Raw genomic sequence first — 14,953 nt, 5'->3', positions numbered from 1 at the left:
TGGCTGTTGTGTGTGAAGCGGCTGTTGTGTGTGGACTGCTTTCCTACTCGTATGGGTGTTACTTCAGCGATAAGGTAAGAGATTTCAGTGCATGATATCTGTTATGGATTAAATAGGAGGCGTGTTTCAGACCATATGCTAGGGTTTCGGCCAGTAAGTTCTAGGGTTTATACTGGTTTCTTTGTGTTTTTTGAAGGAAGAGATATGATCATATAGTGTTGAGATTTCAGGTGGTTGTAGGAGTAGGGTTTGTGGTGTGAGCACACTTTTTAGCAAACAACAAGTGTTGAAATCAGTGTGACAGGTGTGATCTAGGGTTTGTGGTGTAAAGAGCACACATTCCAGCAACAATTAGTGCTACAATCAGTGTGACAGGTGTGACCTAGTGGTGTGTAGTGTGCAAATCTCAGTGATAATAGAATTCAACAAGTGTGCAGAATTGGTGATAACATAATGGGAGACAATAATGATTATAAACCTAGTGTGATGGTGCCTACAGACTACCTGAATGTTCAGATGACCTCCATTAAGTTAAATGGAGAGAATTATGTGCCTTAGGCTAAATCCGTTGAAGTCTTTCTGAAGGCAAAGAAGAAGTTAAACACATCAGAGAGGAGAAACCCTCCTATGACTCTCACGAGTATGAAGATTGGGAGCGAGAGGATGCTCAAATCATCACATCGTTGTGGAACAGTATGGAACCCAGGATTAGTGTGAACTTCATGTTCCTTGATACTGCCAAAGATGTGTGGGACCATGCGAAGAAATTGTATTCAGGGCAAGACAATACAACCAGGGTTTATCAGCTTTAGCAAGAGTACTTTAATCTGCAACAGGGCAATCAGAGTCTTGAGGAGTACCATGCCAACATGAACATACGTAATGAGTTGAATGTCTATCATCCTCTCACTTCTGATGTCAAGATTCAGCAACAATAGAGAAAGCAGCTTGATGTGACTAGATTTTTTGTGGGACTAAAGTCTGAATATGAACCAGTACGGGCTCAGATATTAGGGGGATCAGCTCTTCCATCCCTAGAAGAGGTATTTGCTCGACTTTGGAGGATTTCTATCAGATCTACTGAGAACTCTAATATCTCAGATAGATCTGCCTTTGCTGCATCGAGAGGCCATGGTGGTAGAGGTGGAGCTCGGGGAGCTCAGTTTGGCCGTGGTGGTGGTAGTGGTTCTGCATATGGCCGAAGTGGCAATGGTGGGTCTACTCATAATCGTGGTGGTGGTCGTACTGGGAGCAGAGATTCAGGGGGAGCCCGTGGTAGAGGATGTAGCTCAGGCCCGAGGAAGTGCACTCACTGTGGTATGGATGGACATACCATCAATTATTGTTATGATCTACATGGTCCTCCCTCAACCTGGGCCAATCATGCCACTACCGGTGACTCAAGTTCCAACTTTAGATAGGAGAATCATTGATCTGACCAGTTGCCTCCTACATCCACAAATGGTCCCATGAAGGAGATGGTGAGTGTTCCCCGTGATGAATATGAGAAGTTTATCCAATCACAGCAGAACACGGCGACTTTTGCTCACTCAGGTATAGCTTGTCTGGCATCTACACCCAATCCCTGGATCCTTGACTCTGGAGCCTCCGATCGCATGACTGGAACTCCATGTGTGTTTTCCTCCTTATCTCATTGCTCAACATCACAATCTGTCACCCTTGCTAATGGTTCCACATCCTCAATTTGTGGTGTTGGTAATGTTGATCTAAATCCTGTATCCCTTTCATCAGTTCTGTATGTTCCTAAATTGCCTTTTAACCTTATGTCTGTTAGTAAGCTGACCAAATCACTTAACTGCTCCATTACCTTTTATCCTTCTATGTGTGTCTTTCAGGATCTCAAGATGGGGATGAAGATTGGTGGAGGGCATGAAACAGGTGGACTGTATTATCTTGACGGTGGTGGTGGTAGAACTTCAACAGCTCTCCAATCATCTCTTTCTCCTCTCCAGTGGCACTGCCGATTTGGTCATCCGTCGCTAAAAGTCTTGAAGTTCTTGGTTCCGTCCTTGAGTCAGCTTTCTGTTTTGGATTGTGAGTCATGTCAGTTTGGGAAACACCATCGTGTTCCCTTTAGTTCTAGGGTTGATAACCGTGTGTCGAGTCCTTTTTCTTTAGTTCATTCAGATGTTTGGGGTCCTTATAAAGTGATGCCATATAATGGATACAGATATTTTGTCATTTTTGTGGATGATTTTTCAAGGATGACGTGGCTCTATTTAATGAAAGAAAGAAGTGAATTGTTTACCATTTTTCAAAAATTTTATGCTGAGATTCGTAACCAATTTGGTACCCATATCAAAGTTTTTCGTTCTGATAATGGCCGCGAATATTTATCCTCATCATTTCAGAAATACCTGGACCAACACGGCATTATACATCAGACCTCGTGTACCTACACCCCACAACAAAACGGGGTGGCTGAGAGAAAGAATCGCCATCTCCTTGAAACAGCAAGATCCCTAATGCATCACATGCATGTTCCCAAACCTTTTCGGAGTGATGCAGTGCTTACCTCTTGTTTTCTGATTAATCAGATGCCCACGTTCATCCTTGATGGTCATTCTCCGTTTCAGGCCTTGTTTCCCACTTTGTCTCCGTTCCCTCTTACGCCGAGAGTTTTTGGGTGTGTTTGTTTTGTCCATAATCTGGGTCCCAGGAACGACAAGTTTGATGCCCGTTCTCTCAAGTGCATCTTCCTTGGCTATTCTCAGACCCTGAAAGGGTATAGGTGTTATCATCCTGGTTCTCGATAGTCCTTTGTGCGTGTTTATGTCAATTTCTGAGTCTACTCCGTTCTTTCTGGGGTCTGGTGATGCTTCTTCCTCCTCATCACCTCCTCTTCCACTTCCCGTTGTCGATCCTCCTCCCTTTGTTCCAATCGTGACCAAATCCTTGCCTCCGGAGCCACCACCTGTTGAACGCCCACCTATCCGTCATGTGTATACACATCGCCCACATGCACCAGCTACTACTCCTCTGGCTACATCTCCATCAACGGATCCGGCACCAGACCCGCACTTAGCATCTGAGATTGATCTACCCATTGCTTTGCGGAAAGGTAAACGTACTTGCACCCTTCATCCCATTTCTCATTATGTTTCTCTTACTCACCTTTCCGCTTCCCATCGCCAGTTTGTTACCTTGTTATCATCAGTTATTGTTCCTAAAGATGTCCAGAAAGCCCTTGCCTCTCCAGGGTGGTGTCGTGCCATGGAAGAAAAACTCTCAGCCCTTCATCATAATCATACTTGGGACCTCACTGTTCTTCCTCCTGAGAAGCAAGTTGTTGGTTGTAAATGGGTTTATATGGTTAAGTATCTGCCTGATGGTAGTGTTGAACGCCTGAAAACGCGATTAGTTGCAAAAGGGTACTCCCAAACCTATGGCATTGACTACACAGAGACCTCCTCACCGGTTGCTAAGATAGGGTCCGTTCGTGTGGTGTTCTCTCTTACAACCATGTATGAGTAGCCACTATATCAGTTTGATATCAAGAATGCCTTTTTGCATGGTAACTTACTCGAGGAGGTCTACATGGAGCAACCTCCAGGGTTTGTTGCTTAGGGGGAGGATGGTAAAGTGTGCAGACTAAGGATGGCTATATATGGGCTTAAATGGTCTCCTCGAGCATGGTTTGGTAGGTTCAGTGAGGTGGTAAAGGAGTTTGGTATGAAACAGTGCAAAGTTGACCATTCTGTATTTAGTCATGACTCTCCAAGAGGAAAAATATTGTTGGTGGTGTATGTAGATGATATTGTTATTACTGGGAATGATAACATTGGTATTGAGAGGCTGAAGACTTATCTGCAGGATCACTTTCAGACAAAGGATTTGAGTAAACTGAAATACTTCTTGGGGATAGGGGTAGCGAGATCCAAGTATGGGATTAACCTGTGCCAGAGGAAGTATGTGCTTGATTTGCTGGAAGAAACAGGCTTGTTGGGTGCCAAACCAGCTGAAACACCCATGGACACAAATACCAAGCTAAGCAGTGATATGGGTGAAGTGTTTGAAGACCCTCGCAGATACCGACGACTTGTGAGCAAACTGAACTACCTAACCATTACCAGACCAGACATCTCATTTGCAATTAGTGTGGTAAGCCAGTTTATGCAAAAACCTATGATTCATCATTGGAATGCGGTTCTGAGAATTGTGAAGTATCTAAAAGGGGCTCCGAGTCGCGGTCTGATATACAAGAGTAGGGGAAAACTTGAAATAGAAGGGTATTCTGATGCTAATTGGGCCGGTTCTATGTCTAATAGGCGGTCTACTACAGGTTATTGCACGCTTCTGGGAGGTAACCTGGTGACATGGAAAAGTAAGAAGTAGACGGTTGTGGCAAGAAGCAGTGCAGAAGCAGAATATAGGGCTATGGCGCACACCGTTTGTGAAGCTCTACTGTGATAACCAGACTGCAGTTCATATCTCCTATAATCTAGTGTTTCATGAAAGAACCAAGCACATTGAGGTTGACTGTCACTTTGTGAGAGAGAAGGTGCTGAATGGAGAGCTAGACACTACACATGTTAATACAGGGAATCAGTGGGCTGACTTATCTACAAAAGGCTTGAGTCGGGGAAGAGTGGACTACATATGTAACAAGTTGGGAGTATATGATATATACTCACCAGCTTGAGGGGGAGTGTTAGCGTAGGGGTATTTCTGTCTTTATACCTTGGTTGATGTTGATGATTTGTAGTGTTGTGTTGGAACATGTGTTCTTAACTTAAGTAAGGGCACATAGGTCTTTTCAGTCTTGTTTTAATAATAATATAAATACTTACTGGCCGATTGGGAGAAGTCATGTTGACTCTGTCAGTTCGAACCAGAATTCTCTCTTCTCTCTTTCTCTCTCTCTCTCTCTCTTTCTCTATCACCTTTTCCTCTTCTACATATCCGAACTCAGTCAGGCTGAACTCTAAGGCAGATCTGAATTTTAACAATATTCTTGGTTGCCCTTTCCACTTGGCACTTATCTTATCTTGGCCTAACCTTAAGCAGCAAACCTAGTATTCATAGTTTTCAAGGCACCAAGGCGAAGCTAGGTGATAAGGGAGCACCTTGTTGCCTAGTCGCCTAGAAGTGGGTGTACTGATCTGCTTTTATTGTTGCTGTTATTTTTTCTTTCATAGCTACTATTATTGGAATGCTATAGTGACGTGATTAGTAACCATGAAGTGTATCTGATCAACTCTACCACACATGCCACATTTCTGTCTCTTCTTAACAAGAGACAGCTTCTTAAGAAGAGGTGAGCAGATCCAGGATCAGTCTTGTGGCATGTGTGGTAGAGTTGCTAAATGTGTGGGTCATTTTTTCATGCATTGTCCATTTGCTCAAGCTTCTTCGGTTCATTTCTTGAAGTTGGCTAGGCTCTGTTGGGTTATGCCCTGGTCACTTATTAATCTGTTATCCAGCTGGCAGCAGCAAGGCATGAATAAAAAAGGGAAAGCAGTGAGATGAATGGTGCCTGCAATTGTGGTGTGGTCAATCTGGGGCTCTAGGCTGAAAGGAACAAAAGGATTTTACTTACCAAATGCAGAACAATGGAGGAGCTTGGTTCTTAGTTTTCTGCAATTAAGTGAGTGGCCATCTGTCCCCTTGGCAGTCTCTTCAGTGTTTGATATATAGATGATGCATTAAGTGTGTGTGTGTGTGTGTGTGTCCTGGTGTTACAGTATATAGATATCTGGTTATCATAGATACAGATGGGCAAAACCCACTATTGCTATACCCTAGACCTATGGGCTACCAATCTCAGGTCTCCCTACCTCTTTTTTTGGAAGGATAAAAATAAAATTTTATTAAAAAGGTAAAAGGAATACAACAGAAAAGTGATAAGACATCACCCGAAGGGAAAACCCACATCCAAACAACCCCAAGCAAAGACCAAAGAAAAAACCCAAGAGAAATCCCCAGGAAGCAAAGACAGCCAGCCCAACATCTGATCAGAAACACAAGCCCTCCTGGCTTGAATCATCTTCGTCCCAAACCTTGCCTCCTTCCAAATGAACTTTTTTGTTATCCTTCTCTTGCCATCTCCTCCTCTCAAACTCTTCAAAGGCCATTCTAGCAAACGCCTTACCACCCCAAAAAAACACATCTAGGCTCTTAGGCTCTAACCATTTGTGACCCCTCTTTCCACTCCCCTACTGTGGAGTCACACATCCTGAACTACCAACATTACCATCGTTATTTTGCATCATCCAACTCACACCAGAACCAGAGTCAGCACCACTCATTTTGTTATCATGTTGCTCTTTCCCCATTTGGGGACCAATGGCTAAACTTGCAGCATTGCCCCTCTATGATCAGTACCTACCATTCCATTACCTTAGTTCTTTTCCTTTATAAACCCATTTGTAGTTTTTTGTAGGTCCTACCCCTGCCAGACCAATTTTTAGCCTGGAGAAGATCTTTGAAACGTGCACTACATTACAATTTCTCGAACTAAGTGGTTTCTTACTAACCACCCCATTATTTTGTTCCACCTCCTTTTCTTCAGACTTGCTCCTTCGACCCAAATCAATACCCACCCTTCCAGGCTTCACTTCCTCAAACTGAAAATAGTCCTCAACGTAACTCTCAACCTGACCCCCAGCGGCTCTGTATTCACCTGTAAACCCCTTTCCTACAGTCTCACCGTCAATCTCAGCCTCCGCACCAGTAATGGCACTAGAGGAATCCGCTTCCAAGATCAACAGAGCTAGACCTCCAGAATCATGTTTGATCTCAAGAGGTGTACATCAACTGAAACCCCAGGTTCAGCAGCGGCACAAATCACCTCAGACTCTCTGCCAACCTGAGAACATTGTTGAGAATCACCATCCGCTGAAGAAATTGGGCACTCAACAAGATTCATACTTGTTCCATCAAAATCCCCTTGTTACCATTCTTATCATGCTTGGCAATCACCCACAACTACTTTTCTCCCTTTCTCTTTCTGCTTCCAAGCGAGACACTTCTACTTAGTGTCCCACCCCTTTTAAAGTTTGGTTTATTAAGACCTAACAACTTGCTTTTGACAACTATAACCTTCTTGCTCTGATTTTTCTTCTTGTCTTGAACACATCAACGTTGCTAGCTTGACCTTCATTTGATACTCCATTTGGACGAGACAAAATCTTCGGGCAAGTACATCGTTCTGAGGTAGAAGAAGATAGGCATGAGTCACATAGAAGAGGCAAATCATCTCCAGTCGGGTTGCTCGAAGACCTCTCCACTAAAGCCACGTGTGACGTAACTAAAAAAAATCACCTGACCTGGCCCTAAAACCAGGTCCACTCTTGGACTCAAGTCAGATCAGACCACCTATGATTAGGCCTTAAAATATCTTGTGGTCCAACTGCTTTGGCTGACGTGGCCTCACCCATTATGGCCTTTTCGTTTTCAAGTAAATTTGAAATGTAGACTTTATTAGGCCTATCCTTTCCTTCTGATCTGCACAAGGACTCTTCACCTTCCTCCGACAAATGGCCAATGGCCTTCGACCCTTTGTCAGTCCTGTCTCCTCCACACGTGTGACCCAATCCTTAGGAATAACCATGGTTTAAAATGTCCCTAATTTCCTTAATATTTCGGTTTCCATGGTAGCGACACAAAATTTTACTAGAATCAACATATTCCCCAATGAACACTACCAACTCTATGTGGAATACAATAGATAGTTTCCATGGCATACATATTCCCCAATGAACACTACCAGCACTATATGGAGTACAAGAGAGTATTATAACATAAGTTGGTGATGACATTTTAGATATGTCGAGTAACAATGTTGTTGATCACCTAATTTACATGATTACCACTTTGAGCTAGCTCAATATTCATTTCAAACATGAAGTTAAATATTAGTTTTTCTTTGTGTAATAGATTAGTTTTTTTTTTTTTGATAAGTAAAAGATTTTGTGTAATAGATTAGTTAGTTGATATATTACACCATTTACATTTTCTATGAATTCAAACTTTGTTTTAACTCATTCTATCATGAAGCTTTGAATCTTAAGGTCTACAGGGCAACTTCTAAATGTATTCTTTTAACTATAACCTTAGTTTCTTAGCTTTGTTTAGTGATTTGGAACAAGATAATAATTTAAAAGGGTGTTCCTATGCTTCCAACATGTTTCTTATATTTGGACAAGCAACATTTCCACTAACACCGACATTTTAAACCTCGAGAATAACATCATCTTCTACCTTAGAATCTTTCAGCCAAAGAGACCCTTCAGCTTCCATCAGGACCCAGACCTTGAGCCAGAAGCCATCAACAGACAGGTCTCCCTATCCCTTCCCTGGCTAGAGAGAATCAGAAAATATTGTTTTCTGATCTAAACAACCATCCAAATGAGTTTTTCAGTATGGAGATCAGCACCATAGATTCTCTAATGTGATGATGTAAGAGTTGAGAAACTTCACTATTTATCTTCCCAAGGACTCTATTGTGTCATGTGAAGATCTCTTCTCCATTTCTAGACTTTTCTATCAACTACCTGAGTAGAAAGCGAGCTTCCAATTTCTATGATTGATCTCCCTGGCATAAAGCCAAACTGACTTTCTGATATACTTCCTTCGTAACAAAATCTTTGTTTTAATCGTTTTTTTCCAAATTTTCCTGTTCTGACTTATAAACATGAATTGGCTGAACTGAATGACCAGTGATACATTGACTCGTAAGCTTGACCTAATCATGAAATTGAAGTGTTCACAGTGTACCAATGAACTTTGTATCAATGGTCACCAATTGAATACCTAAATCATTAAAACTCGGTGCAAGTAAAAAGCTCTAAGGAACAAGGGAGAGGCAAAAAAAAACATAGGTTTGATAATGATGGACACCTTTACTCGCTGTTTTGCAAAATGGCCTTAGATAGAGCAGAATAAAGGAACATGGTTCAACCACATTTAGGTAGAAAAATCAGATATATGGTGTTACTTTTCCTATATAGAACATGCTATACTAGTTGTACTTGAAATTCAATAACATCAGAAAGAAACCAAAGAAAAAGAATTCGACTAAATTTAAATGAATATGACGCATTGGAGCTCAGTGGAACTGGGTTGACTCATATGCATCAATTTTAGAATTAAACTTCACCTTTGATGCCTGAATATTTGCATGGTGCACCTTACTTCCAGATTCGCGCTTCAAAGAATCCTCTGCCCAATCAAATTCAATGCAACATCAGACTAACAATTGGATAGAAAGATGATGAAAATGACTAAAATAAACTACAGGCACTCATTGACAAAAATACAAATATATATATATAGACATTCAAAGTTCAACAATACTCTGATTTAAAGTTCAATAAATAAAATGCCCCAAAAAATATCCTAGGTGAAGCAGCTAGAACTATGGTGTAAAGTTTTTCCACATAGGAGAATAATAGACATATAATGTGAAAAAACATATAAGGAAAATGATTGATAAAAAAATGTCATCCAGCTGCAATACCAGATGAACTAAATCATAAAACAAAGTACTAAACTAAGAAAAGTTTCTTTCTTTTCAGATTGATAGAATTGAGAAGCAATACGAGGAGTTCAGCTCCAGAAAGTTTCAAAGTTCAAACAAATACCTATCAGACCATGACACTGAACCTAAACACATGGGCAGTCTTAGATGCATTGTTGCAAAACCAATTAGACAGAATATACATGAATTTGTAGAAGCACATGCATTCTTAACCAACATTTCACTAATGAAGCTTGTCTTGCTGTCTGACACGACCCACCCTATATCACCTTCTCAAACTAAATTCCAAATCTTTCTGGACATCAGGCTTCAGTCAGAAATGTCGAGACAAGTGAGAGGCTTGAGGTGCAGCCTTACTCTTAAGAATAAAGATCAGAACAATATGAAAAAACAAGTGACCACTAGTAGAGAGATTATACACAATTACAAAGCTGCTGAGAACAGAGAATCCCTGTTAACCCCCTGTTCTGCAAGAGAATCAGCCATCGAATTAGCCGATCTTCTTACCCGGATCTTCACTATCATATTGTTAACCAAAACACCTTCTTAAGAAGATCTCTTAAACCCCAAACAGTTGAATCCGGATCCAACAACCACCCCACAACAACCTGGGAATCACCTTCAATTATCAGCCTTTCTATACCAAGTTGACTGACTAGCTGAATCCCCTGTACAGCAGCTAGTAGCTCTGCTTTGGTGAGTCTCCTAAACCAAATGGGCCTGAGAATAATGCTAAGACATTGCTGTCCTTAACTCCTTATCTCTCAAGATTCCTCCTATGCCAGAGGGGTCAGAGTTACCTTAGCGGCTGTTTGGCATTGTTGTTGTTTCCTGGAGCAACTGTGCCACATTGGAAAAAACGGTGCTCCAAGAAACGGGTATTTGTTTGGAACCGTTTTTTAAAAACGGTGCTCCAAGCCACGTCTCGAAAATCGGGAAGCCATGGCTTGGAGCAATGCCAAATTTGGCGTTTCCTGGAGCTGCAGCTCATTGCTGCCAACAGGGCAGTGATGTGGCACTAGATAATGGGCACCAGTGCTGAAAATGCTTCCTGGAGCATTGGTACCAAACAGAAAAAGTTATTGTTGCTCCAGGAAACATCCTAAGTGGCAGCAATGATTCCAAACAAAAATAAAGGCACCGTTGCAACATCAATGCCAAACATATACTTAGCTGCTCCCATCAAAGTTTAGTTTAACAAGGCCCTCAGGAGGAGGGACCCAAACTGCAACATAACTCTATTTTGAAGATGAAGTGCTAGCCACCGCTGATCAGTTCATCCAGAAGTCATCGAAGGAAAAAAAAAACTGGGATAAGTTTGTTATTCCCAACCAGTGTATTGCCTTTATTAATATGCAGTCCTTAACTCAGAAAAGCGTATTGTTGAAGATTCTAGTGTTCCTTTCCTCCCAAACAGTCCATAAGGAAGCTGCCCTAATGCCCTAATGGACCAAGATGCCCTTAGGTTACCAGTTGATAACTACATTACCAAACACCTCCAACATAATCACAAACAAACCACCCACTTTTAAGTATTAAACTTTTTTTGGGTAATAAAATATAATTTATTAAGTAGAAGAAGGAAATTATAAAGCAGAGTAACCAGTGGTCACTCGAGAGAGGAGAAAAAACAAACTTCAACTCCCACACAAACACTCCAACCCAACCGAAACTTAAAAAAAAAATGAAAAAGAAAAAACAGAATCCATGTAAATACGTAAGTTGACTGAGGGAAATGTTATCCAATAATAACGTCATAAAAATCCCTTAAATAGTCTCCTATATACAGTCAGGTGAATCAGCATTAAGAACCACTAAGCTTCTACTAGAACTATCAATGTCATTAAAACCGGCGATTAACACTGAAAAACAATATATATATAAGAAGTGTGAACTTACTTAGAACAAGAACGGGAGCATGCATGGCCGATCCTCTTTATAATCTCTCTGGAACCTATAAGCATTGACAAGTTAAATTCAAAGAAAATATTAAAATGTATTCGTTGTGATTGAAATAGCATATATATGAACAAAAAAAAAATCAAAACCATTCTAAAAATTTGAAAAGGATTGGAGAAAAATACAATGAGAGTCTCGCTGCTCTACATGGAATGAGGAAAAAAACGTACAAAGACAGACGCTCAGAAAAGATAAAAAGAGAAAACACGACGGGTGACAATGAAAAGGTTGAAAGAGATTCGTGAGAATGGTTTTGAAGAGGGGAACTCGAGGCTTGCGCGACTACCTTCGTTCCTTTTCGCGAAGCTACTCGAGAAGATGGTTCGAGAAGGGAAAAAAACAAGGGTAAATTTCTCCGTTAACTTTCCGATACACGTGACATCAGGCGAATGATATATTTATTAAAATTCCTAAAATACCCTTTCCACATTCATTCCTACAAATACCCTTTGACTTTTGTTCCCAAAAGACCATCCCTACAACCTAGGAGTAGAGATGTTCTACGAATATATCTTAATTTCAACATTCTCAGTTCCGACTAGTGGTGGCAATTGGGCGGGTTGGATTTGGTTTGGGTTGAGCTTTAATTCAATCTAACCGGCCCAAATCCATTAATATTATATTTATGGATTTAAAAAAACAAATTAATTCTCTTTTAACAAATAAATTGGTCATAGCTTGATGGTAATAGTAATTATTATTTATACAAGTGGTGAAGGTTTAAGTTGCATTACATGCATGTTATTTTTATACAAGCGGCGAAGCCATTTGACTATGTTTAGATTTCGAGTTTGACCAAACCACTTAGGTTTAAACCGGTCGGACCGTTTGGATCTGTATCGGTCCTGAATGGACTAGACCGATCTAGTCAGTGGTGGATTGACTTGGACCAGTCCATATAGGTTTGTGCACGGGGTTTTGGACCAAACCGATTAACTCAATGTGGGTCAATGTATTGGCCTGGAATCGGGTCGAGTTGTGTGGGTATTGGTCGGATCAAGCGATTCGAATCTGTCAAAGCATACGGACATTGAATCATCCTGCCTGAAACCGCTTAGGATTCAGGTTGACCCGGGTCAGTTTGGACCAGTTAGATCTCAGGGTATGTGGGCAATGGTTGGGCTGAACCATCCCACACGAGTCTATTTCGGATTTAGGTCAACTCGGATTAGTATACGCTAGATTGGATCGAGCCGCGTTGAACTGATCTGGACTCAGGTCAAATTGATTGGATTTATGTTGGGTTAAGTGTGTTGATTCAAGACAAAACTAAATTTAGTCAAATAATTAATGCATTAATTATAAATTATTTAATTCAAATAAAGAAAAAAAAAAAGCTAAGGAATTAATATTTGTGCCTGTAATGGTTAACCCAATGGTTATCCACAACCCAACCCGTTTAAATAGTAGATTGGGTGATGGGTTGATCACACAACCCGCCAAGTAAATGGGCAGGTTGGGTGAAAAATTGCCACCCCTAGTTCCGACGAAAACCCATGAACTAACATCTATACTAAGGCTGACATCTTAGTTCCAACATCCTTAGTTGTTCTTAATGCTCTTGGATTTTCAAAATATTGCTCTTGTTTCTAACACCTTTTTTCAATAAAAAAAAAAAAAGCAAAAAAACATTTAAGATGGATTACTCTCACTTAAAGCAATGGTTCTCTACCGAGAGAGGGGTGTGTACTCCCTCTGGTTTTGGCTGCAGCCAAATCAAATTCCGACAGGTTCAGAGAAGAGAACATAACCAAATAGAACGAGAGGAAGAGGGAGAGATCTACAGAGATGTCGATCCCAGTTCCAACGAAGAGAACTGAGTGTATATCTCAGTTCCGACAGGTTCTAGAGAAAGAACGAGAGGGAGAGGGAGAGATATAGAGTTATGGCCGTAACTGGAGCCTTACTGTTTCCTAATGTACAGTTCCGACAGTTCTAGCGATTCCGAGAAGAAAACAAGAGGGAGAGGGAGACATCTGAGAGGTCGGTTTAGAGAAGAGAATGAGAGGGAGAGATATGAGATTTTTTTTGTTCAAATCTCTCCCTCTCCCTCTCGTTCTAGAACCACCAAAACTGCAGAATTTGTAGATCTCCCAGATCTCTTCCTCTCCCTCTCGTTCTCTTCTCTAGAACCACCGAAACAATAGATCTCTTAGATCTCCCTCTAGTTCTCTTCTCTAGAACCGCCGTAACTGCTAGAATCGTAGATCTCTCAGATCTCTCCCTGTCCCTCTCGTTTTCTTCTCGGAATCGCTAGAACTTCCAAAACTGTAGATCTCTCCCTCTCCCTTTCGTTCTCTTCTCCAAAACCACTAGAACCACCAGAAATGTAGATTTTTTCAAATCTCTCCCTTTCGTTCTCTTCTCCAAAACCACTATAACCACCAGAAATGTAGATTTTTTCAAATCTCTCCCTCTCCCTCTCGTTCTAATCTCTAAAACCACCAAAACTGCCGAATCTTTAGATCTCCCAAATCTCTTCCTCTCCTTGTTTTCTTCTCCGGAACCACCGGAACTATAGCAGTTCCAGAGAAGTGAACGAAAGGGAGAGGGAGAGATTACAGTTCTGGCGGTTTTGGCAATTCCGAAGAAGAGAACGGGCGGGAGAAGGAGAATACACTTTTTGAAAATTTAAAGAAAATAGAGGGTAAAATAGTAATTTTATATTTATATTGACACGCTTTACTGGCAAAAAAAATGATTAATCAATTGTCAAAAATAGTAAGGGCAGTATTAGTCAATTTTCAAATAGTAAGGATACACTTAGTCAATTAACTAAACTATAAGGGTGTTTAATAAATTTACCCCCAAAACAAAAGGGTTAAACTTAAATTACCCTTTTTGACTTATGGTTTAACAAATGGATACAAACTACCCTAATGTTTAAGAAATTAGTTAAATACCTAGAGGTTTCTGAGAATTAACATAGGAGTGCAAATAGATTGGATCGGGCTGATCCGAGATCCAATCCCATTTTTGTCAAAATTAAGATCATCTCTATCTGGATTTTCGGATTGGATAATATGATCCAATCGAGAATCATATTGGATTTGGAACACCCCCTGTTTGATTCAAGAATATTCGATCCGATATGTATTATATATTTATAAATATAAATACATACAATACACACATATATATATATATATATGTTATTTATTTATTTTTAAATATACTTTTATAAATTTGTTATATTATTTAATTTTTTTTATAAAAAACATGTATATGTATATATGATGAAAATAATTAAAAAATACCAATATTTGTTGTTTTTTATTTATTTAAATTATTATATTTTATTTTTCTTTTAACAATTTATTAGTTTTTAAATAAAACAAGCCAGATTTGATCAAATCCGAATATCCAACTTATCAATAGGATTCGAATTTAAATCGAGTCATATCAGCATAAACAATGTCGGATCGAATTCGAATATACCCCAATCCAAATTCAATCCGATCCATTTACATCTCTAAATGAACAACTATTAGG

The 14,953-nt window shown here is 40.2% G+C and overlaps 1 protein-coding gene across 1 annotated transcript in view; it reads right to left on the bottom strand.

Moving 5' to 3' along the window:
• LOC148869017 (T-complex protein 1 subunit gamma-like) overlaps positions 1 to 11,811 on the bottom strand; it is a 36,561-nt gene extending 24,750 nt beyond the window's left edge. Inside the window, 3 exon segments of the mRNA XM_088971650.1 lie at positions 9,122 to 9,183; positions 11,402 to 11,456; positions 11,587 to 11,811. Coding sequence (XP_088827776.1) covers positions 9,122 to 9,183; positions 11,402 to 11,426 — 87 coding nt within the window. The 5' untranslated portion in view covers positions 11,427 to 11,456; positions 11,587 to 11,811.
• Positions 11,812 to 14,953: the final 3,142 nt, after the last annotated feature.

The sequence above is a fragment of the Nelumbo lutea genome, chromosome 2, assembly GCF_056320005.1.
Source record: "Nelumbo lutea isolate HS-2025 chromosome 2, American lotus-T2T, whole genome shotgun sequence".
NCBI lineage: Eukaryota > Viridiplantae > Streptophyta > Magnoliopsida > Proteales > Nelumbonaceae > Nelumbo > Nelumbo lutea.
This window is presented reverse-complemented; position numbering and strand designations above follow the sequence as displayed.